Raw genomic sequence first — 25,526 nt, forward strand, 5'->3', positions numbered from 1 at the left:
GTAATGAATGCAGAGCCCTAAATGAGTGCCGTAGCTACGAGGCGGGGGCTAGCCAGTTTTTTTTTTGCCCCGGGTGAAGCCTCCAGAGGGGTGCCATTAAGGCTCCCATGTGTGTACGCAAGTGTGCACAGGCTCTTTGACCCAGGTGAAATATAGCCTAGTTTTACTCCTGCCTAAATGCACCTGAAACTAGGAGGGGGAAAAAGGCTGCATGCAAACCATGGGTTGTATCCAGTGCAGTGCCAGCAAAGTTCTCCTGGCACAGCAGTGCTTCTGCTTCGTTTCCTCTCCCTGCATGCCCTCAAAACCTTTTCCAGAGGATCTCCCATCCCCCACCCCCTGCTGAATTAATTTAAAGCGTGTGCAGAGGCTGCAGCGGACAGGAGGGGCTTGGAAAATTCCATCCCTGCACTAGCAGAACAGGAACGCCCTCCCGTTCCACTGTGGAACGCCCTCCCGTCAGATGTCAAGGAAATGAACAACTATCTGACTTTTAGAAGACATCTGAAGGCAACCTTGTTTAGGGAAGTTTTTAATGTTTGATGTTTTGTTGTGCTTTTAATATTCTGTTGGGAGCCGCCCAGAGCGGCTGGGGAAATTCAGCCAGATGGGCGGGGTATAAATAATAAAATTGTTGTTGTTGTTGTTGTTGTTGTTGTTGTTGTTGTTGTTGTTGTTATGTTACTTGGATACTGCCCTATGCTGTTTTTAAGTGATTGATCACAGCCCTCAAAACTGTTTGAGAATACCCAATTATAAAACAGGTTAGAAACCTAGGAACTCGTTTTGTAGCAAGTCATACCGCTGGCTCACCTAGATCAGTAATGTCTATATTGATTAGCAGCACCTCTCCAGTGTTTCAGGCAAGAATCTTTCTCAGATGGACCAGAAGATGCCAGAGGAAGGATCCAAAGCACCTACTCTTCCACTGACCTCCCACCCTTCCCCTGGTTTGTATAGTGTGTGCACACCAGGCTGGAGGGAATTTACTTCTCAGTTGCCCTTTTCTTTGGGGGGGGGGACAGAAGCACTACTGCAAGGAAGGTAATCCCTCCCTTAAAAACTCCACTTCGATGTGTTATTTTAGCTTCATATTGTCTTAATGAGGGTGGGGCTATGCGTGAGAATAAGAGATGGCGGGAGCAGTGGTGGAGGGAGTGAAAGATCTAAGAATATCATTTCGGCTTCTGAGACCTGCCTCCTGCAGAGATGTAGGGACAGGTGCAACATGAATATTCGATGCCAGTACCTCGAGTTGGAATTCATCTGCCAGAACTGCAGGAGGCAGGGTCAACTTCACTCAGATTCAAGCTAGCTTTAATCCTCACGGTATTTCCGCAAAGCTTAAAGCATAGCACCCACTAATATATTGGTATGAATGCTGCCTTACCATCCCTTGTGTGACTGATGGTTGGGCCAATAGTCCACGATGATAGCACAACCTTTCATTAGTGGGAGCTAATGATAGGAAATGGCCTCCTGATGGCTAGAAATCTCTCTGCAAATATTGGAATGTGATATCCATAATCAGGCCTTATACTCTCTGAGATTTGCTGCATGAAAGCTTCTTTGTTTTCAATCTATTATATATTTTGGAAAGCTGCTTGTTTGGTGTGCACTTGGACACCTCTGAATATATCATAACCAAATCTTGCAGGATGGTTCCTGAGATCAAGGAGCAGGTTTTCACCTATGTTTGGATAGAACAGAACACCACATTGAATCCAGATGGCGGGCTGAACCTTTAAAAACTGAAGTGATTTTTTTGGTTTTTTAGAATTCCCAATCAAGGCCAGGTATGAGGCTGCTAGTAGATTATAATATGAGCTCCACTGGGTGAGACTAAAGATCTATCTAGTTCAACAACCTGTTTCCCATAGTGGCCAACCAGATGCCTCCGAGAAGCCCAGAACAAATGGGTTGAATAGCACTCTCCCACTGTTGTTCCCCAGGGCCAGGAACTAGCACTCAGAGGCATGGCGCCTCCAATCCTGAAGGTAGTATTACTAGCCATCATGGTATGTAGCCATTGATAACCTTAAGGCTTAAGGTTAAACTCTATGAATATGCATAATCCCCCTTTAAAGCCATCCCCTTTTAAAGTTGGTGGTCATCACTATATTTTGTGATAGCAAATTCCAGAGTAACAATAGATAGATAGATGATAGGTAGATAGATAGATAGATAGATAGATAGATAGATAGATAGATAGATATAGATAGACAGATAGATATAGATATTGTCTGTCCTGAAGCTCCCCCTATTCTACTTCATTGGATAGCCTCACATTCTATTATTATAAGAGAGGCAGGAAAACTTCTCTCTATGCAGTTTCTCAACACCATGTAGATTTGTATACACATCTGTAATGCCCCCCGACTTGTCTCTTAAAAGAAAAAAATTCAAAAAAGATCAAACTCTTAAATGCTGTAACCTTTGCTATACTCCCATGACCTTTTCCTGCACTTTTCCAGCAGTAAAATATCTTGCCAAGGTGCAGCACCCACAACTGCACACGGGATTCCAGATGCAGTCACACTATAGGCTTGTACACAGGAACTGCGATACTGAGAGTTTTATTTGAGGTCCCTTCCCTAATGATCCTTAGCATAGAATTTACCTTTCATTACCTCCACACACAGTGTTGATCTTCTTTGGCTGAGCTATCCACCATGACCCCAAGATCCCTTTCCAAGGAAGTTGCAGCCAAGTTAGACACCATCAGTATACAGGAAGTCAAGTTACTTAATTGAGAAGGAGATTGTAACAGACCAACAGGAGAGCTATGAAAGGGCAAGATGCCTTGTCAATCCCAGCAGGTATATAACAGGAAGACCAGGCCTGCAGCCTGCCCAGGGTTGGAAATAACCCCAAGGGTCATCTAGTCCAACACCCGGCAATGCAGGAATCTCAACTAAAGCATCCATGCCAGCTGGCCATCCAATCCTCTGCTTAAAAACCTCCAGTGAAGGAGAGTCCACCACCTTCCAATGGAGACCAAATGAATCTTCTCAGAATAGGGTTGCCAGACTCAATAGAGGACAGGACTTCTGTGCCTTTAATTGCCCTGCTCTCTTTTGAGTCTGGAAACCTTAAAGAGAAACCAGCAGACCCTTTGTTTAATTTCCAAGCAAAGGGTCTGCTGGTTTCTCTTTAAGGTTTCCAAACTCAAAAGAGAGCAGGGCAATTAAAGGCACAGAAGTCCTGTCCTCTATTGAGTCTGGCAACCCTATCTCAGAATGGGGATTTTTATTTAAAAGCTTGCACTGAGCTTGAACTGAAAGCTAGACCTACGCTCTTTGTTTATAAGCTGACTTCTGAGTAGTGCCAGTGTAGAATAGTTTGTATTTCGTTTCCAAAACTGGGTCTAGTATAGGTTGAAGTTTAATGTGGCTCTCAAGGCGTCATGTTTAGAGCAAAGCTGAGGGAGGGAAAAACTAAGTTTCCACAAGATTACCCCTCTGGGATTTGGTTCCTGGCATGCGATGCCCTTGCTGTGCCTTTGCTTCAGCTTCAGCTGATAATTAATAATTTAAATAAATGGGTAGTACTTAGCTTCTCCTTGCACAGGTGCTCGATTCACCTGTCTGCTTAGCTGTTTACCTTGATGTGCTGTTAGTGTGCTCCCCTCGTGCTTTTATATACTCTCCTTGCATATTTGTAAATAAATCAAATATTACCTAGAAGTCATAAATCTCCCAGTGCTCTCTCATCCAAAGGAAAGCGATTTCTGTGGCACTGCCCCTGGAATTTTTTTGCTGCTTGGAAGCAGGCAGCATGTAATAATATGCTCGAAACCAAATGGATGCAAGTAAATGGCCTGTGTGATCTTCTGCCAAATGGCCCTGCAAAGCCGACGGCCCACATTCTACTATTTTAGTTTCTACTGAGGATTTCTATCCTTGATTGTCAGGACTTGCGAGCTTTCTCTGTGCGTAAATTGCATCACAGATCGACAGGTGTTTCTTCCACTGCTGCACCAAAATACTTTCAACCCAGAGATCAGTTCCTTTATGGTTTCCCAACAGTACAGGGCTGTGACATAATCACAGACATGGGGAATGATTATACATGTTGCACCTCCTTGTTTGTGGTTAGGAGCCAGCTGCTAGGGGCCTAGATCCCTTCGGCCCCCGCAATAAAATAAATGTGGGGGCCAGCCCCCCATCAAGTTGATGGGCATTGCCATTCAAATGGTGTGCGTGTGCCGCGTCTTATAGCAGTTTATGGATGCCCTTGCACTCCCAAACTCTATTACTGCAGATCTATAACAGTGTATTATGGGAAACATTTGCATAGCTGCCAAGTTATCCCTTTTTTACAGGGATTTTCCCTTATGCTGAATAGGCTTCCTCGCGAGAAAAGGGAAAACTTGGCAGCTATGCATTTGTTCAGGGTGTTGAAATCTGAAGAAGGGCAAAGGCATGGGGCAACTTTTAAGGATTAGCTTTCGAGCAGCACTGAAGCAACAATATAAACAAAGCCCTCTAATTATTTTATGTAGCAATTACACCATGCCATTGATGGCAGTGGATCAGATACTTTCTTCTCACGCTTACTTAATTGCTCCCCAGCAAGAGCCAGAGAGGTTATCATAGTCTTCACAGACTTTGCATCTCTCCATGCTTGCACCATGGACACTTCACGAAAAGCAAAAATAGCATGTCACACTGGCCCTGCAAAGTTATGAGAATTTTTTTTCTGATATGAAGAGCTGTACCAATGAGCTGTGCCATTATTTCTTCTTGCCGTTATTATCTTGAATCCAAGCCAACTTAGGTCAACCTTAAAAATATAGATAGGTTGCCTATATAAAACATATCAAGTGTACATGGGAAAGTTCACCCTATCAAATCAAGATCCTCACCTCAGTGCCAGATTTACATATAAGCTAAATAAGCTATAGCTTAGGGCGCCACTCTCTTGGGGGCCACCAAAAATATTAAATAAAAAAAACCCTGGATGTACATTTCCAAAACATAAGATAAAAAACAAATAAAATAAAACCTACATACAGCAACAGTGTTTTGTGTTGTGTAGGCTCCTATTTGTTATGAGCAAATGGCTTTAGATACCTATTAGGTCCGTAAATTACCATATAGCATATTTTCAACACAAAGAACAGTGACAATTTGTTGTTGACAAAGGACAGCTGGACATATAAAAGGCCCCATTACCTTCAGTAGCTTAGGGCCTCATCAAACCTAAATCCGCCTCACCTATATTCCTATCTCTCACTGCCACTTCTGAAGGCAGAAGTGTGCAGAACAATGTTCCATGCCAGCCACACAAAAGCTGGAGGTTTCTACACACTTCTTCATCCGGGCGAGCAAGAAGCGCAATTCAAAGACAGCTTATTGTGTTTCAGCAGTGGATTTATACTGAACGTTCCACACATCGTTCCACTGGGGCTCCCCCAATGTTACTACATTATTGCTGTCTGGAGGGGCACCCTTGGACTACAAAAGGGGTGGGTTTGGGGGAACCACACACTGCAGAATAACTGTGGTGTGAAAAGGCATAGGATTTCAGCAGCAAGCTCCTGGACATCCACTGATTAGAAATGAAGCGGTATGTCTGCCCCAAAACGGGATAAGGTATAATCACCCCCAAGACCTTCCTAAGAACAAATCATCTTGAATGCACAATTAAAAGGAAATCTGGAGAAGCCCTGTGAAGAAAGAAGCGTTGCATTTCTATCTCAATTCCTGCTGCTTGGCGAAGGATTTCCGGGCACATTTCCACGAGAATCATATAAAAGGTCAAAATCATACACTGGCCCTTTGCCAGGATCTCTCACATTACATTGCTGGCATCTCAGGGTGCGCAGAGCTCACAGGCCAATGCATATCGGCTACCAGTTCTGCAAAGAGTCTTTCTTTCTTCCTCTTCTTGTTACTCCTCCTCTGGACCACAACCCACTCAGGCTGCTAGCCAAACTCCTGATCTTAAGCTTTAGCCTGGGTGTCAGCTCAGACCAGCAAAACTGATACACTCAGATGGGCTCCTGCTAATTCCACCTTCTGTGCCATCATCACAATCCCTTGTGTGATGAGACTGACAGAAATCCCCCCAAAACTCACAACAGACACAATATTTTAGGTTTGGGTTTTTGGCATTAATTTGGCCACAACTTTATTTAAATACCATTTTAATTAGAGTGTTGGCTTAGGCTTTTGGTTAACCATTCGTCTTTCTCTGGGAAGGACCATATTCATCTGCCCCGCTTGGGACAGGACTCAGATCATCTGTCCCCTTGGGACAGGACTCAGATCATCTGTCCATTTGGGACAGGACTCACCATCTGTCCACTTGGGACAGCACCAGCTCCGACTTCCCCAAGGTTATAGGAAAGTCAAGTAAACACCCATGGGGAGAGGAGCTAGCTGTGTCCAGACATTCACCCCTCTCAACCAAGAATGTTCCCCAAGGCTCGTGCTCTGTAATGGCCCCCCAGCCCCGCCTATGGTGGGGATGTAAGGACTAGAGTGAAAGCCCCAGGATTCCTTTAACGGAATACTTCTATATGGAGCAACATTAAGAAGGGGGGTAGGCATCCGAGTGCCACACCCCTCCTTCCACCAAATTCAATAACCAAAAGCCTAACCGTCAACCTAACAAGTTGTGACAATTTGCTAAGCAATAGGCAAAAACCAAGTGGCAAAGATAATCAGACAAATGGCAAAATTCCTACTGGGCCCCTTCAACAGGCAATCCCATGACAGGCAAAGCAAGGTCAGGCTAACACCTGCAAGAAAGAAAGCGGCGGGTGGGAGGGAGATTCAAGCACCAATGCAAGAGTGACTCAAAAGTGAAAGAGACTTGGATTAAAAGGGGGCCCTCCTGCCAATCAGATTATGCCTATCTAAATAACCACGCCCCCCATTACTCAGCTCCTAAACAAGGCCTAGGCCCCAACCCAACACCTCAAGGGAATTCTTCCCAGCCCTTCCACAACCCGCTTTATATCTGATAATATAAAGCGCTTTATGATTGCAAGAAGTGACTTAAAGGCCTTCAAGTGGCATAATGGGACACCAACTTATTTCTATGAGGGCGCCCTGACTTCCTTTTTCACCAAACACGCTGGACTTTTAAGAGGCAGGGCCCACTGTTATTCAAGCACTGCCTGCAGGGTACTGTGGACATAAAGCGGGGGGGGGCTGTTTTTCAGCCAGATGACCGCATTCCCTGCTGCGCATGCAAACCTTCCAAGGGCCAGAGGCAAAAGTGGGGAAGCAGGTGAATTATACTGTTGCATAGCACACACACCCTTTACTATCAAGATACAGTACATAGAAATAGCTCAGTCAGTAGAGCATGAGACTCTTAATCTCAGGGTCGTGGGTTTGAGCCCCATGTTGGGCAAAAGATTCCTGCATTGCAGGGGCTTGGGCTGGTTGACAGCTCAACAGTTCTATGGTTCTGTGATCCTCCAACCAGACAAGCAAGGCAAAATAACAGAGATCAAGGGCAAATTCCAGGCAGGCAAAAACACTTGGGGTGGGGTGGGAAGTAGCGCCAGTGAGTGAGCAGCCTGGGAAGAGGGATCTGGCCTAGGGAGAGTACTGAGGGCCAGCTAGAGAGGTTGGGAGGGCAATATTTGCCCCCTCGGCCTGAGGTTCCTCACCCGCGATGCAAAAGAAACGGATAAATTATTTGCCGCACAATGTCAGCTGCAGAGGCATTTCCTCCTTTGTTGTCATTGTCCTTTTCCTGTAGATTTCAACCTTCTGGGCAGGGCCTCGCGGAGTCTCGCACTAGGGCTGTGTTTCTCCTCCTTGAAGGGAGCTGTTGTTCTTTTAGCGCTTCATTTATTTACGTGGTTATTCATGGGCCAAGGGAGCTCCTGTCCTGGATGACTGATCTGCATGCGCTTTGCTGTTGCTATGGCAACCAGGTAGCCCAAGAACCTCATGGCTCGGTGCCCCCCAAGCCACCCCACCAATGGTGGGCCACCATCACACACACACACACAAAAAACACATACACAGCTCTAAATCTCTTATACTCTTTTGCATAGCAATAAAATAAAATAAAATAAAAATCCCTTCCCTCGCTCAGGACATATTGGCAGGAGCCCTGCTGTTTTCAAAGAAGTTTGACGGTGCCGGCAAATTGCAGGCCTCGTGTCATAGCTGTAAATTTTGGATGGGGCCATCGAAGCAGCTCGCGTCCCACCAGCGCCTGTGCCGGCTTTGATTGTTCATTATGAAAGTGAGAACATATGCCAAGCATGAGAGACTATAGAATGGGCTCGTGCTGCAAATCCCAGCACGACACTTGCACTGTCTTCCCCAAAGGTTTTCCAGCTTTCCAAGAGAGAAAGAACGAGAGAAAGGAAGAAAGAGCAGGGTGGTTGGGGGGAACGTTGATGTGTTTCATTTGGTGCTTTGTGAAAGGGGAGCTGGCAATCACAGGGCTCTAAGAAGTATCCCTTTCTACAAATTCTCTCTGGCTGCTCCTTTCAGCACACTGCCAGCACAACGTTTTCCAAGATGCCCATTAGCGAGTGTCTTTCTCCGCTAACAGCTTCCCGCACGAGTAACTGCAAAGTTCAATTTGCTGAAATTATGACGGCATCACTGATAAGAACCGTATTATAAGGCGCTCACATGTGGAAAGCATGAACTTTTGACTTTGAACTTTAAAATATGCATTGATTAGAATGGAACAGCTGAAAGCCTTGCAGGATTAGAGATAATAAGGCACACACACACACACACACACACACACACACACACACACATCAAACCCTGCCTTAAAAAGAACTATCATCTAAATTATATTCAGATGATATCAGTTAGTGAATCTGTTCTCCTGTTGTATTAAAAAAAAATGTATTAGGGAATCTTTTCTCCTGTTTCCTAAAAAAGAAAAGAAAATTAAATTGGGGCTATTTTACTTATTTATTTGTTTGTTATTCATTTTATCCATACGAATCCAGGACAGTTAGTAACAGGCCAAAGTTGTGCCAAAAACAGGTGAAGTCACGCCAAAGTCATTTTCAGTCTGCCACCTTGAAAAAATTACACTTGGTGTCCAAACATTGACAGAGACCCCTCACCCCCACCTTGGGAACCATTGTGCCAAATGTGGTGACAATACTTTAGGAGGTGGTCACCACACCTGTGCCAAACAATCGACAGAGTCACACCCAAGTCATGTAGAGCATGAGACTCTTAATCTCAGGGTCATGGGTTTGAGCCCCACGTTGCACAAAAGATTCCTGCATTGCAAGGGGTTGGACTAGATTACCCTTGTGGTCCCTTCCAACTCTACAACTCTATGTTTTGGTCCACCACCTTGATTTAAAATGGTGGCCAGCATCCAAACATTGAGGAAGTCTGTTTCTCCCATGCCATATTTGATGGTAATATCTCAAGAGGCATCTATAGAGAACAAAAGGACAGACTAACCACTTTTTGAAATATATACAGTGGTATCTCGACTTACGAACGACTCGACAACCGAATTTTTCAACTTATGAATGGGGGTAATGTCTAGACATCCGGGGGGAAACCGCGGTGATTTTAGATAGTGATTTTTCAACTTACAAATTTTTAGATAGGGTTGCTTCGACTTACAATTTTTTCCCGTTTCCAATGCATTCCTATGGGAAATCGCGTTTCCAATGGCGCTTTTCGACTTGTGAATTTTTCAACTTACGAAGGTGCCTTCGGAATGGATTAAATTCGTAAGTCGAGGCACCACTGTAGTACCGGTAGATGTTGTTAATTATGAAGAGAAACAAATAGGAGTCTATTGTCTGGATGGGATCTTATACACATGCACAAAGGATAAAAAATTATTGTATGAAGGAGGGGGGAAATAATCATTGCTGCAGGGACCTATAATGAACAAGTCATGGCATTATCTCACCAGCAAAGCTCAGGGATTGTCAATTACTCATGTTAGCAATAGCTGACAAAAGTGACAGCTGCATCCAGGTGATATTACCCATGTAATTTCTCACAGCCAAGTGCTCCTTGACAACTGTCATTTAACCTACTATTATCCATTACAGCTACACTGTTTGGATGGACAAGGGAGTCAGATGCTTTTTAATGTCTCCTGCAATTCGTCCCCTCTATTGTACAGATTTACAAATCTTTCATAACAAATGTTCTCCTGAGAAGTGAAATAAATTGGACTTTTGACATTTGCAAACCAAATGCAAATGTTCTTCTCCCTTAATGGACTTTGAAAATGGCCCACTTTGATGTTTACCAGGGAAGTACAAGGAGTCACCAAATTCTAACTGGCTCTAAATGATTTGTGATCTATCCTGTAGATTATATATACGCCCAGCAAAATGGACAGGGTAACTGAACATCTCCGTTTGGGAGGAAATGCTGCTAATGCCTACACAAATTACAACCCTAATCCAAGATCTTGGGATACCCATGTGATCCTGGCCTTGCTATAAGGCCTTTAAATCTCGGGATGGGATGAAGAAAGAGTATGTGGCTGCCACACATCTGCAGTGAAGTTTTTGTCTGAGGATCTTGCATCCTCTGCTGACAAGAGGGTCAAATGTGATGCTGTTTTGTATTGTCAGTCCATTGGTCCATCGAGTTCAGTATTGTCCGCACTGACTGGCAGAGTCCTCCACAAAAGTCTCCCCTAGCCGTACCTGAAGATGCCAAGAACTGAACTTGAGTCCTTTTGCATGCAAAGCAGATGTTCTACATCAGGGGTCAGCAAACTTTTTCAGCAGGGGGCCGGTCCACTGTCCCTCATACCTTGTGGGGGGCCGGACGCATAGCTGCCAAGTATCCCGTTTTTCACGGGAAACCCCCAGATTTTAATCCATTTCCCGCTGTTCTCCCAAATGGAGAAAAATCCCAGAAATCCCCCGGATTTCCTACCTGTCAGGGAGCCTCCATTTTGGGTGCTGCTTTGCCCATGTGTGGGCACCGGAAATAGGGCAGGACGGCACCGGAAGTCACTTCTACGCATGCCCGGCGGCCATCTTGGTGGTGGCCACATGACGGCGGCCGTCACCAAGATGGCCACCGCCATGCAGCTGCCTTCCAGGTTATCTTTGTGGGAAGAAAAGCCTAAAGAGTAAACCCTGCACAAATCTGGCGTAGAGTCCCTGAGACAGTTGGATGGCACCTTGTATGCCTCCTTCCAGGAACTCCTGCCGCCAAGCTGGTGCCAAATGTATTGCTCTGCTTTCCTTTGGACCACATCAACAAGGCCAAGAGGGGAGTCTTGTTGTCTGGGCAGCTGAGGAACCTCCATGCACACTGCCCAGGTCATTTGACTTCACCTCTCTCGAGATTGACAGATGCCAGCCAACCAACACAGCCCTATCTTTGTCTAAAACAGTGCTTTCTCCCTTAAGAATATTGGATTTTTGAGTTCAATTTCCCCGAGTTTCCTTTCCATTAATTTAAGTTCTCTCTCACTCTCTTGGCAACTTCTCAGCAGGGTGGAAGCCTGTATCTGCTTCCTGGGGAGTAAACCCCTTTGAACTCAATGGGATGCACTTCTGAATAGACATGGGATATGGTTGCACTCTAAATTTAGCCACAGGCTCATAAATTGGATTAATTAATTGAATCCTTCTCACATCCACAGATATAAAAGTCGAAATTTACAACTAAGGTTATCTAGTGTCTCACACAAGCCTTGAGTTTTTTGCTGCTAATTTCTGATTCTTGGCAATAGACATTCACTTGCAAATGTTAAGTCACACTTTTCACGAGTTTGCAAAAAACAAATGGCAAAAACCATATGAAACATTAACAGAAAAACTACCATCAACACAGTGCAGCCAGCCAAATGTCAGCACTTTTTAAGATCAATTGACTTGAACAGGATCTTAACTTGGAACTTAAAAGTTCATTGGACTGTGTTCATGACTTTAAAGCAAACAAACAAACCCCCAAACCTATCCAGATGGCATTATAAAAAGCAAAATTAAAAATCTCTTTGCAAATGAAAATTATTGGGGATCTTATTGCAGAGTTGTAATTTAGAGCACTGTTTCCACCATGCTTTTATTGTATCACATGAGGGGTCAACATCTACTCTTCTGTCACCTATGGCAAAATTAGAGAGAAAAGTTTGGTTATTATTATTATTATTATTATTATTATTATTATTATTATTATTTTTAAAAAAACTTTTTTACTAAATCTATAGCTCACCCTTCCTCCCAATGGAGCCCAGGGTGACAAACCACAAAAGATAAAATGCTAAAAAGCATTTCAAAAGCAATTTGAATACAGATGCCGACTGGGAAAGATCTCAGCTTCAATGGCTTGTTGAAAGAGGAAGGTACCGGTATTTACTAGCTGCCAAGAAGACAACAAAGATTATGCTTGTCTAATATTCAAGGGAGGGAATTCAGAGAGTCAGTGCCACATCACAAAATACCCAATTCTTGCATGTGCTGAATGGACGTCCAGATCTGCAGGAGGCCCTTACCTGCAATGCCCAATGATCAACTGGTTATATAAGGGGTGAGATGTTCTTTTCAGGTAACCTGGTCCTAAACTGCAAAGTTAACCAAGCAAATTCTCTGTGGTGCAGGATTCCAGCACTTTCAAATCCCAGCAGATACAAAAGGTGATTATTTCCTTCTAAAGATCCATTCCTTTTTCCTTTTAGTTTATTTTTATTAGTTCTCAAATTATTATAGAACCACGAAAACAGATGAACAATAATGAAAATTTCATAATATATCCAACTAAAGGCTTGGCATTCGAAACCTAAACATATTAAATGATATCACCCAATCTAAGATAATGACATCCATATTTCTTTAGATGCCATGGGGAGAAATACCTATAAATCTGAGACTAAATTGTATGACGCAAAATCTGCCTTCGCCCCTTCCTGGAAGGATCACATTTCAGCAGCGTAAACTACCTTTTGGTTTCTTAGTGCCACTTGGTGACAGGCACAAGCCGAAATCTCAGAAGTTTACTATTTATTTCATGGGACTTAAATCACATGAGGCCACCCGGGGGGGGGGGGATTGATGTTTGCAAACGACTTGCTTATAGATCATGAAATATTTGCTGGTAAGTGAGAGTTAGCCTGATGTCCTGTGTCTCCTGCCAGTCTCAGCCATTCGCTCTCCACTGTGGGACCACTTAAAGAAGTTTAACAGAAGGGCAGCTAGGGCTAACTGTCTTCCATGATGACAAATTACTAATACACGGTTATTGGCATTTACCAGCAGCAGAGTAACAATGTGATTGTTGTTAAATCCCATATAATTGTGTTTTAATGCCTAGTGATTATTTTCCACTTTAACGTTTCCGATTCTTTATCAATTGAATGTGGAGTTACATACACTAAAAAGACCATTAGCGCCACTTTTTACATTTCATTCTTAGCTTATCACACACACAGGGCTCCCCCCCCCCCAGTTCTGGCACCTCTCAGGTGGGTACCATTGCCATTCTAAGAGAACAAGGGGAGATGTTCATGGTGAGTTCTGGCACCTCTTTTTCTAGGGGGGGGGAAGCACTGCACACACACAAACAATTTTGTCTACTCAAGAGTCATGCATCCACCATTCCCTCTTGTCTGTCACCCAACACTCTTTGGGTATAAACTCCAAGTAAATTACAAAAAAAAAAAAACAGCAACACTGTATAAACTTTCTCTCTTTTCCCTTTGTGCCCACCTTTGATAAAATGGGTGTCCCACGTGACCGCACTGTGCTGGCAAACAAAGTGGGAGTGGGCTCTAGCCCACAAAAGCTGCATGCGACAGTAACATGTACTGGCTTTGAAGATACCATATGTGACTCAAAGGTTCCCCATACTTCCTGGGGACTGCATTCCCTCAAAGACAGCCTTCCTGGGGGCCACATGCCAGTCATGAGCAGGGGCCAGAAGCAAAAGGTGGGTGGAACAAGGGATGTGACTCTTACCTATGTACAACAGTCTATGTTTTGGCCAGGCAAAAGTCAGAGGTTGCTACACATACACACCTCTGCACACACATCTCTTCATCCTTCTCCCAAGCAAGCAAGCAAGAGCCTTGATCCCAGTTCAAGGGCATCTTCCAGCCAGGCAAAGGCATGTGAGGTGGTCTGGAGTGGGGCCATGGAAGGGTGTGACCTGGGGAGAGCTCTGAGGGACACAGAGAGAGGATCAGAAAGCTGCATTTGACCCCTGGGCCCAAGGTTCAAGCTAGTGGATGAGCTGCCATAGGACAAGGATGGAAGACCTGAGGCCCTCCAAATGTTGTTGGTCTCCAGTTCCTATCAGCCCCAGCCAGTATGGCGAATGGTGAGGGATGATGGCTCCAGCAACATCTGGAAGGCAGCAGGGCCGTGATCCTTGCCATAGGAAGCCCCAAGGGCTGAGTCTCTGTAGTAATGGCTGATGATAGAGTTAAGCATTGCCTCCAGCTATTCACGGTTGGAGCTAAGACTCCACTCGGTAGCTTGTTCTTGTGGTTGCTTTGATTTTCCTTTCCCTGCTCATCAATAAGCAGCCTCTTGTTCTGGGCCTGCAAAGTGAGTAACTTGTAAGTAAGAACATGGCAGTCTTACTGAGAAGTTGGGAATAAAGTGGGGAAAGTGTTACAAATTACTGAAGGCAGGGTGCATGCGAGGTGGGAATTAGACCCAGGAACTAGATAATTCCGGCGAGGAGAGTTAATATTTCACTTGGGAGTCGGACACCAACATGTTCAGGAGTGGCTCTTTAAAATGATCAACTACTCAGTGCTTTAAAATGGGTGATGATCTCTGAAATGTACTCGGAGTCGAGAGTGAATTTCATGCTCTTTATTCAGCTCATAGTCATCAAGGAGAAGAGGAGAAGAAGAATGGCTCTTTTCCCAAAACCATCTGCTTATATACATTATTTACACAATGGGCCTTGCGTGATTGGCTACTTCAGGGCTACACCTGTGGGCCAATTATATTGTGGATTGACTTCTGCCTGCAGCCTGATTGGCTGCTCCTACAGGCCAATCAGGTAGCAGATTCACTTCTGCCAGCCGCCTGATTGGCTGCTCCAGCAGGCCAATCAGGTTGCGGATTCACTTCCACCTGGAGTTGGATTGGGTAGCTCCCGCTGATTCTGAATCCTATTGTTCTAGGATTTAGCTCAGTACATAACACCCCTCCCCTCTAAGTTCCAGTCCTGCCCGGGAAGTTGCATTCGTAGTCCCCAAGGTCTGCTGGCCGCCTCCGTGTGCGTTGTGGCCTGGGGTGTTCCTTGGTCAGGGGTTCTGGTTCTGGCTCGTGTTCCGAGGCTGCTGGCTGTGCCGGGGCTGTCTGGTCTGGCGCCACTGAACCAGTAGGTTGTGGCTCTAGTTCCGGTGTCCTTCCAGCCTCGGGGCGCCCCTCTGTGCCTACTGCTTCTGCTTCCCCTGCCCACGCCTCTTGCTCTACAGGCCTCACTGCCCTGCTGTCCCCTTGGGACCCCTCTGTCCCGCTCTCCTCCCGGGTTCCTCCTGGGAACCGTCGCCGTAGCTGGTCGCAGTGGCGGCGCCAACATTGCCCCCCTTCCGTTATTACCTCGTACGACACGGGACCGGTCACCTTGGTGACTGTGGCGGGTACCCATGCTGGGCCTGCCCCAAAATTCTTTGCATACACTGGGTCCTGGGCCACAAATGTCCGGGGGTTCTTGCCTTTCCCCACCACTACCTCATCCTGAGCTCTGTCGGGGTGAAGTCGGTCCAGTCTGGTTGCAAGGCGCCGGCCCATTAGTAGTTCAGCTGGGCTCCGGCCCGTCGTTGTGCTTGGGGTGCTGTGCTGTGCTAGAAGAAATGCGGCAAGGCGGTATTCCCAGTCCCCTTGTGTCATGCGGCGGAGGCTGTCCTTGGTGGTCCGCACCATGCGCTCCGCTTGGCCATTGGTGGCAGGGTGGAATGGTGCTGAGCGGATGTGGCGGATGGCGTTCTGCGCTGTGAAGGTCTGGAACTCCTCTGACGTGAATGCGGTTCCATTGTCCGAGACGAGGGTGTCAGGGAGCCCGTGGGTTGCAAACAGCTTACGTAGTACCCGGATGGCTGCCGCCGTAGAAGTGGACGGTACCAGTGCGACCTCCAGCCATTTGGTGTAGGAATCCACCACTATGAAGAATGTTTTTCCCTGGAAGGGGCCAGCGAAGTCCACGTGCAAGCGTGACCATGGATGTCGGGCGGACTCCCAGGGCTGGACTGGGGCCCTTGGGGGATCCGGGCGGGATTCTTGGCAGGTCTGGCAGTGTTGGACCCAGGCCTCTATCTCTCTGTCAATCCCCGGCCACCACACATAACTCCTGGCAAGGGCCTTCATCCTCACTACCCCTGGGTGTGTCTCGTGTAGGGCTGTGAGGACCCTTTTGCGGAGGGGCTGGGGAACAACAACCCTGCTTCCCCATAACAGGCACCCCTTGTGGGCCGACAGTTCATGTTTGCGGTTTGTGTAGCCAGCGAATTCTGGCCCGGGGCTGCTGCTGGGCCATCCTCGCCACACCCAGTCCAGGACCCGGGAGATGACCCTATCTTTTGTGGAATGGTGCGCAACTTCTTGTGCCTGAATGGGTCGGTCGGGAAGCAGCTCCAGGGTCATAACCTCTTGCGCAGGCGCTGGGTCGGGGCCTGTTTCTGGTAGTGGTAGCCTGCTGAGGGCGTCTGCGTGGCCCATCGCCTTCCCAGGGCGGTGGATTAGTGCATACTGGTAGCCGGCAAGGAAAATTGACCACCTGAGGACACGTGGAGACAACACTTGGGGGGTCTGCTTCTCGGGAGCAAACAGGCCAAGCAACGGCTTGTGGTCAGTCACTATGGTAAAGGGCCGCCCGTACAAGAAATCATGGAATTTTTTTACGCCCTTCACGATTGCCAGACCCTCCTTGTCAATCTGTGAGTAGTTTCGTTCGGCTGCAGCAAGCGTCTGGGAGAAGTATGCCACCGGCACCTCTCTTCCATCCGGGAGTTGGTGTCCCAGGACAGCGCCGATGCCATAGGGAGAGGCGTCGCATGCCAGCACCACTGGCAGCCTCTCGTCGAAGTGTGCCAAGACCGAGTTCGAGACGAGCAAGTCCTTGACTGCCTGGAATGCGGCCCTTTGTCGCTGGCCCCACACCCAAGGGGCCCTTTTATCTAGGAGTCTGTGTAGGGGCTCCGCTACCGCTGCCTTATGGGGAAGGAAGGCATGGTAAAAGTTCAATAGTCCCAAGAATGACTGAAGTTCGGGCTTGCTCTTGGGCGCTGGGGCCTCACAAATGGCCCGTACCTTGTCACCGGTTGGATGGACCCCTTCTGCGTCCACCTTAAATCCCAGAAAGTCCACCTGCGGCACTCCCAGTAAACACTTTTCCCGCTTCACCTTGAGGCCCGCCGTCTGGAAACGGTGCAGGACGGAGCGGAGGCGGTCCTCAAATTCCTCTGGTGTGGGCCCGGCGATCAGTACATCATCGAAGAAGGGGGTGACGCCAGGAATCCCTTTAAGGAGAGAGTCCATTAGATTCTGGAATATGCCTGGTGCCACGCTAACGCCAAATTGCAGCCGCTTTACTCTGAATGCCCCTCTGTGCGTCACGATCGTCTGAGCCTCTGCTGTGGCTTCGTCCACAGGCAACTGTTGATACGCTTGGGCCAAGTCCAGTTTGCCAAAGATTTTTGACCCAGCCAGGGTGGCGAGGACATGGCTGACCACTGGCACTGGGTATGCATGGGCCGTGAGAGCCTTGTTTATGGTGCATTTGTAGTCTGCACAGATGCGGACCGAACCGTTAGGCTTGACGGGTGTGACAATTGGAGTTTCCCAGGGGGCGTTGGGCACCGGCTCCAGCACTCCTTGCTCCACGAGCCGGTCCAATTCCTCGTCTATGCGGGGTTTCAGGGCGAACGGGACCCGGTGGGCCTTGTGCCTGATGGGTCGTACAGCGGGGTCTAGCTGTAGGGCAATGGGGGGTCCTGTATATCGTCCCAATGCCCCATCGAAAACCCCTGGAAACTCTTTGCATATGGCGTCCACGTCCACTTGTAAGCTAGTGCGGTTCACCCCGGTAACGGCTAGCCCCAGAGGTCCAAACCATGCCAGTCCCAGTAAGCTAACGTAGGGGCCCTTAACTACCAGCAAGTCCAATTGTTGCTTTCGCCCTCGATATTGCACCCTGAAGGTCCCCACCCCAATTGTAGGGACCTTACGTTTCTGGAAGTCCCGGAGGGTGAATGGGGCCGGCCTTAGTTTGGGACCCCCATTAGGGCACAGTTCCCTTAATGTTCGGGCCGAGATTATGGATAGAGTTGAACCCGTGTCCAGCTCCATGCGGCATGGGGCTCCCTCTATCTGTACCTCTATATAAATTTTCTCTGTGCTGGGGTGGGGCAACTGGAATACCTGGTAGTCCGTGATCTCCGTCGAGTTGCCTTGGTGCATGGTGCCGTGTGACCTGGGGCTCCTGGGTCGGTCATCTGATGCTTGTCGACGGGTGAGTCGAGCCCGACACACCCGGGCGATGTGTCCCAATTTTCTGCACTGCCTACACTCTGCGTTGCGGAAACGACAGGTCCTCCTCTCGTGGTTCTCCCCGCAGCTTGCACAGTTCCCTCCTTCTCGTCGAGGCTGCTGTGGTGTGTGTGCTGCTTGAGTGCGCCGCTGTACTCGGTGTACTTCCTCCCTGTCAGATTCGGATTCGTCGGTGAGGTCTTCGTGGTAGACCCTCGGTTGGGATGGCGGGGCCGGTCGTGCCTCTTGCGTTGACCTCTCGGCGGCTTCGGTTGCCAGGGCTTCCTCCAGAGCAATCTGGAACGTGAGGTCTTTTTTGGCGTAGAGGCGTCGTTGCAACATCTCGTCCCTCAGGCCACCGACGAGGCGGTCACGAAGCATGTTCTCCAACTCTGAGAAGTTGCATAACCGGGCGGCTTGGCGGAGGGAGGTCACAAACCCAGTTATGGTTTCCCCCGGGGCTTGCCGCTTTGCGTAGAAGGCATTTCGGCAAGCTACCACCGAGGGCTGTGGTGAGAAGTGCTCCTTCAGCCGTTCCATTATTGTTTTGTAAGAGATGGTAGCGACATCTCTAGGTGCAAGGAGAGCCCGGGCGATTTCAAACGTGTCCTCTCCACAGACGCTGAAGAATGTCGCCCTCTTCATGGCATCGTTGGTGACTTCTTTCGCTTGCAGGAGGAAGTTGAAACGGGCGGCGTACCCTTCCCAGTCTCCTGATGCTGGTTTGAATGGCGAGAAGCTGCTGTCGGTTGCCATTCTGGGTTCCTTGGGTCCTGGAGCTGAAGCCTGGATGCACGGTGCGATGCAGCGGTGCAGCAGCTGGCGGTGCCGCGGTGCAGTGCGTGGTGGCGGTCAGCTCAGCAGGATCCCACCTTCGTCGCCAGTGAAATGTACTCGGAGTCGAGAGTGAATTTCATGCTCTTTATTCAGCTCATAGTCATCAAGGAGAAGAGGAGAAGAAGAATGGCTCTTTTCCCAAAACCATCTGCTTATATACATTATTTACACAATGGGCCTCGCGTGATTGGCTACTTCAGGGCTACACCTGTGGGCCAATTATATTGTGGATTGACTTCTGCCTGCAGCCTGATTGGCTGCTCCTACAGGCCAATCAGGTAGCAGATTCACTTCTGCCAGCCGCCTGATTGGCTGCTCCAGCAGGCCAATCAGGTTGCGGATTCACTTCCACCTGGAGTTGGATTGGGTAGCTCCCGCTGATTCTGAATCCTATTGTTCTAGGATTTAGCTCAGTACATAACAATCTCTTAGCTGTTTGTTGTATTTTATCGAGAGTTTTATTGTAAGCCACTTAAAAGCTTGCACTGAAGCAGAACATAAAATGTTGTTAAATACAAGAGAGACTCACAAGGCAGGCTGGTTTTCCAAGTTATCACATTTTCACACCCCTTAATGGAATAGTGGAGAATACCCAAACAACCCAGTTGCCACTTGTGCACATATAATTCCATATACAGTACACTGATACATTGTGCTCCCCCGGACTACATTTAGTATTTTTGTTGGAACACATGCTGCTACCAATTGGTGTTATACACACAAATGACTATTATTGCCTATTATTGCTTGCCTAGTGGAGATAGCAGTTGTTATGTAATACCCCAGCAGAGTCCCATCAGTGAGGAAGGAAGCTGACACAGGACAATCTAAGCCAGGCATCCCCAAACTGCGGCCCTCCAGATGTTTTGGCCTACAACTCCCATGATCCCTAGCTAACAGGACCAGTGGTCAGGGAAGATGGGAATTGTACTCCAAAACATCTGGAGGGCCGAAGTTTGGGAATGCCTGGTCTAAGCACCCTATTAATACTGTCTGAAACCACCACACACACACACCCTGCAAAATGATTTTTTTATTACATTTATTTTTCACCACTACCATTTTATCCTCACAAGGTAGGTTAGGCTGAGAGATAGTAACTGTCCCAAGGTCACCCAGTGAGCTGAGTGAGGATCTGGACCCTTGTCTTCCAGATCCTAGTCCAACCATCTACACAGGTTCTCCATTGTGGGATGACATCTATGCTACCATACTTTGTTAATAACAACGTGGGTTTCTCTCTGTTCTGATCCATTCTCCTCTGATCTGACCAAGAGCTCCTGGTCTTACCTTTGTGCCATGAAAACGACCTGCATTGCCCAGAAGGTCATATCTCATTTTAAATTTCACTTCCTGCCAATTCCACCCTTAGCCTAACCACCTGGAAGTATCAGCCAATGAGAAATTGGTTTGTTTGTTTTTTGCAATACTGCTTCTTCAGCCGCTGTTTCCTCCTGGTTTATGCCCTTTTCCTCCCAATCCAGATTCATAATTAAACTCCGTGGTGGGTTAGGTACTACCCAACTTGTGCAGATGGTAAGGGGTGGGTGGGCAGGAGGATTGTCAAGGCAGATATGGCTCTGCTATCTTTATTCCCAGGTTCTTTTGCAACACAAATTGCTACATATACTGTCGGATGTCGGAACCACTTGGCCCTGAGCTTCCGAGTTTGCATGACAAGGAATGGCAGGATTCGCTATTTCTCATTATAAACCAGTTTGTAACTTGTAACAATGTAATGAATATTAATGGTGTTTCTTGCTGACGATCTAACTTGAATGCCAAGCAGCTTTGGCTGGATTTCTGAGCAGGTGCTGCCTTTGACTTAGAGTCAAGCAATCAGGTTGGAGTCTTGGGGGGGGGGAGGACGTTACGGAGGACATAGGGGAGAGACTTGCCACAACCCCCAAAAGCACTGTTGCCTGTATGAGCCCACCAGCCTGTTAATATAACCTGCTCTGCTCCAGGCTTCATCTAGTAAGAAACTTAGGCTGACTGTATGATGCAAAGCAGAGACTCCTTGGTGGTTGCCCCATTCCTCTGGAACACCCTTTCTCCAGAGGTATTTTTCTCCCTCTCTCATAATGTGCTGAATGTTGGATGGTGCACAAAAGAAAGAAGAATTCCATTGTGGAATTCACTCCTACAAGAAGGATGGATTGCTTTAAAAGCAGTTTAGACAAATTCATGGTGGCATAGGCTATCAATGGGTACTAGCTATGATGCTTACACTCTACCTCCACATATCTGTTGATATGCAATGGTCTTTGGGTAGCTGGAGGAAAATCATGCTGGGCTTCAATAGTAATACAGTGGTACCTTGGGTTACAGACTCTTCAGACGCTTCAGGTTACAGACTCCGCTAACCCAGAAATAGTATCTCGGGTTGAGAACTTTACTTCAGGATGAGAACAGAAGTCACGTGCTGGCGGCGCAGCGGGAGGCCCCATTAGCTAAAGTGGTACCTCGGGTTAAGAACAGTTTCAGGTTAAGAACGGACCTCCGGAACGAATTAAGTTCTTAACCTGAGGTACCACTGTATTCAACACAAAAAACAGCAACAATTTGTTGTTGACAAAGGAGAGCTGGACATATAAAGGGCCCCATTACCTTCAGTAGCTTAGGGCCTCATCAAACCTAAATCCGGCCCTGACTCCATGTGATTGTTATGTTTTGATTCACACGTTCATCCAGGAGGTACAGATCAGATCAGTTTGCATTGAACTTCACAGAGTTTGAACTCCTCAAGCATCTCTAGTTTAACCGCATGGAGAGGGTAGAGTACATCTGTGTGTGTAGGGGGCTCTGGCAACAACAACAACCACAACAACAATTTATTATTTATACCCCACCCATCTGGCTGAGTTTCCCCAGCCACTCTGGGCGACTCCCAATCGAGTGTTAAAAACAATACAGCATTAAATATTAAACACTTCCCTAAACAGGGCTGCCTTCAGATGTCTTTTAAAAATAGGATAGCTGTTTATTTCCTTGACATCTGATGGGAGGGCATTCCACAGGGCGGGCGCCACTACCGAGAAGGCCCTCTGTCTGGTTCCCTGTAACCTCACTTCTCGCAATGAGGGAACCACCAGAAGGCCCTTAGCGCTGGATCTCAGTGTCCGGGCAGAACGATGGGGGTGGAGACCCTCCTTCAGGTATACAGGACTGAGGCTGTTTAGGGCTTTAAAGGTCAGCACCAACACTTTGAATTGTGCTCGGAAACGTACTGGGAGCCAATGCAGATCTCTCAGGACCGGTGTTATATGGTCCCAGAGGGCACTCCCAGTCACCAGTCTAGCTGCCGCATTCTGGATTAATTGCAGTTTCCGGGTCACCTTGAAAGGTAGCCCCACGTAGAGCACATTGCAATAGTCCAAGTGGGAGATAACTAGAGCATGCACCACTCTGGTGAGACAGTCTGCAGGCAGGTAGGGTCTCAGCCTGCGTACCAGATGGTAGACAGCCGCCCTGGACACAGAATTAATCTGTGTCTCCATGGACAGCTGTGAGTCCAAAATGACTCCCAGGCAGGCTGTGCACCTGGTACTTCAGGGACACAGTTACCCCATTCAGGACCAGGGAGTCCCCCACACCCGCCCGCCCCCGTCCCCCCAAAACAGTACTTCTGTCTTGTCAGGATTCAACCTCAGTCTGTTAGTCGCCATCCATCCTCCAACCACCTCCAGGCACTCACACAGGACATTCACCACATTCACTGGTTCTGATTTAAAAGAGAGGTAGAGCTGGGTGTCATCTGCATACTGATGAACACCCAGCCCAAACCCCCTGATGATCTCTCCCAGCAGCCTCATATAGATATTAAAAAGCATGGGGGAGAGTACGGAACCCTGAGGCACCCCACAAGTGAGAGCCCAGGGGACTGAACACTCATCCCCCAACACCACTTTCTGGACACAGCCCAGGAGGAAGGAGCGGAACCACTGTATGACAGTGTCCCTAGCTCCCAGCCCCTCTAGACGGTCCAGAAGGATGTTATGGTTGATGGTGTCAAAGGCCGCTGAGAGATCCAGCAGGACTAGGAAACAGCTCTCACCTTTGTCCCTAGCCCGCCGGAGATCATCGACCAGCGCGACCAAGGCAGTTTCAGTCATGCGTGCAAAGAAATAGTCATAGAATCATAGAGTTGGAAGAGACCACAAGGGCCATCCAGTCCAACCCCCTGCCAAGCAGGAAACAGTTTGTGACTTTAAAAAACCACAAAAACCACATGGAAATCTGTCTGTATTTTAGCACACATTGCAAAGAATTTCCCCTAATACAATTTGTTTTGATATTTTCACCAATATATTAATGTTCAGGCACATTTTCTCAGCATATATGCTTTTTTGTACACTTTTTTTGGGGGGTTGGGGTTTGTAGTCAGCTCTCTACATGCCTAGTGCCAAGAGGTGGCCTCATCTCCATGTTGGATAGAGGGGGAAATCCGAGGTGGGACCATGTAGGAAACAGTTGGCTGTTTTCTACCCTTGGGTGGGGGGAGGAATGCAGCTCCATGTTCACGCAGGCCTGCCTGTGCTCCACTGCCTTTGGACGGGGGCAGCAAAAACCAGCTTTTGATCCTATTTCTCTTTTTCCCCCTCTTTGTTCCCAGGGTGAGTTGCTTAGTCCTTGTCGGTGCGACGGGTCAGTGAAATGTACACATCAACCTTGTCTAATCAAATGGATCAGTGAGAGGGGATGCTGGAGCTGCGAGCTGTGTTATTACAAGTATCACGTCATTGCCATAAGCACAAAGAACCCCCTGCAGGTAAAGGTACTAGAGATTATTTCAAAGTCCTTTCTTCCATTGTTTTGCCTTTTTTTAAAAAAAAATGCTTTCCTCTCATCCATTGGTGTGTGTGTGTGTGGTTTTTCATTGCATCATACCTAGCACAGCGAATGGCAGAATTGCTCTTTCCAATTTTATTTATTATTTTGAACGCTCTGAAAAGATGTTTATGAATGTTTAATAATATAATCAGATTTTTTAAAACAAAACAACAACAACAACAACAACAACTCATCTTTTTATTTGTTCAGTCTTGGTCACCAAACCAAAAAAGTCTCCTATTATGTCCAGAAGATTCTCAGAATCAAGCTAAGACGAGGCTCCAGTAACATCCGCACAGCCCACAGGCGGAATGATAATGTCAGCAGCCTTTTCTCCAGCTCCAAGATCTATCTTCCTTTTTCGTTTTCAGCTGGCACAGTTTGCACAGCCTTTTCTTAAATACTGCCAGTGGCTCGCTTGAGAGATGGCACTGGTTGTATGTTTCACTTACTGTCACAATGCATTATGGGTTTCCTGGGCTTGCCATTCTTGTGCTATTCTTATTTTGATGTACAGCAACATTCGCTGTTGGAGCCAAGCAGGTGGCATCCAGCCGTCCGCTGGGTCAGAAGCTCTTTTGCCAGCACCTGTTGGATTCCACTCAATGTTCCTAAGAGGCCATCATCCCTCTAAGTCCCAAAACATGTCGGTTCGATATTAGAGCCCTTTAGCACTGCGGAGGCATCGCTCTGACACAATTAGCTGAAACAGGAATTAAAATGGAAACTGCACACAAGCATTTAAAAGAGTCCTTCTGTAAAGAAACACCCCCTGGACCCATTGCACTGGAAAAGTTACTGACCAGTCACAGGTACCCCCTTCTTGGGAAAGCTGGTGAAGAGACATCTTCTGGGGCAACTGAAAGCATTCTAGGATGATGCAGGTTATTTAGATCTGTTCCAATCTGGGTTCAGGCTTGGTTACCTCACTGCAAGAAGTGAGGGGAACCAGGCGGAGGGCCTTCTCGGTAGTGGCGCCCGCCCTGTGGAACGCCCTCCCATCAGATGTCAAGGAAATAAACAACTATCCAGCTTTTAGAAGACATCTGAAGGCAACCCTGTATAGGTGTCAGGGACTGGACTGGGGAGGAATGGTGGAGGAGCGCCCTACCCCCTGCAACACCCAGAGAAGAGTGGGACAGTATGAGTTCACACTACCGTATGCACAATTCAGGGACGCATGGAAAGAAAATGATTGGATTGTGGGCAAAGCAGCTTTTCTTCCCTGGGTGTAAGACTTCAAGCACTCTGATTTAAAATTAGTATGTGCTTTAAAAGGAGGAGGGGGGGTATCTCGCTCCTATCATTAGAAAACCAGATCAGGTTGCTCTGGATTTGAATACAGCATAGCTTCAGAAATAAAGACCAGATGCAAATTAACCACAACAGCAGTCAGTACCCAGCATTGTCAGGGAAGAAAATGAAGATG

General features: G+C 47.4%; 1 protein-coding gene across 1 annotated transcript in view; it reads left to right on the forward strand.

The window, feature by feature from the left end:
* MARCHF4 (membrane associated ring-CH-type finger 4) overlaps window positions 1–25,526 on the forward strand; it is a 125,116-nt gene that overhangs the window by 79,555 nt on the left and 20,035 nt on the right. Inside the window, exon 2 of the mRNA XM_035129223.1 lies at window positions 23,880–24,035. Coding sequence (XP_034985114.1) covers window positions 23,880–24,035 — 156 coding nt within the window. The remainder of the gene's footprint in view (window positions 1–23,879; window positions 24,036–25,526) is intronic.

The sequence above is a fragment of the Zootoca vivipara genome, chromosome 1, assembly GCF_963506605.1.
Source record: "Zootoca vivipara chromosome 1, rZooViv1.1, whole genome shotgun sequence".
Taxonomy (NCBI): Eukaryota; Metazoa; Chordata; class Lepidosauria; order Squamata; family Lacertidae; genus Zootoca; species Zootoca vivipara.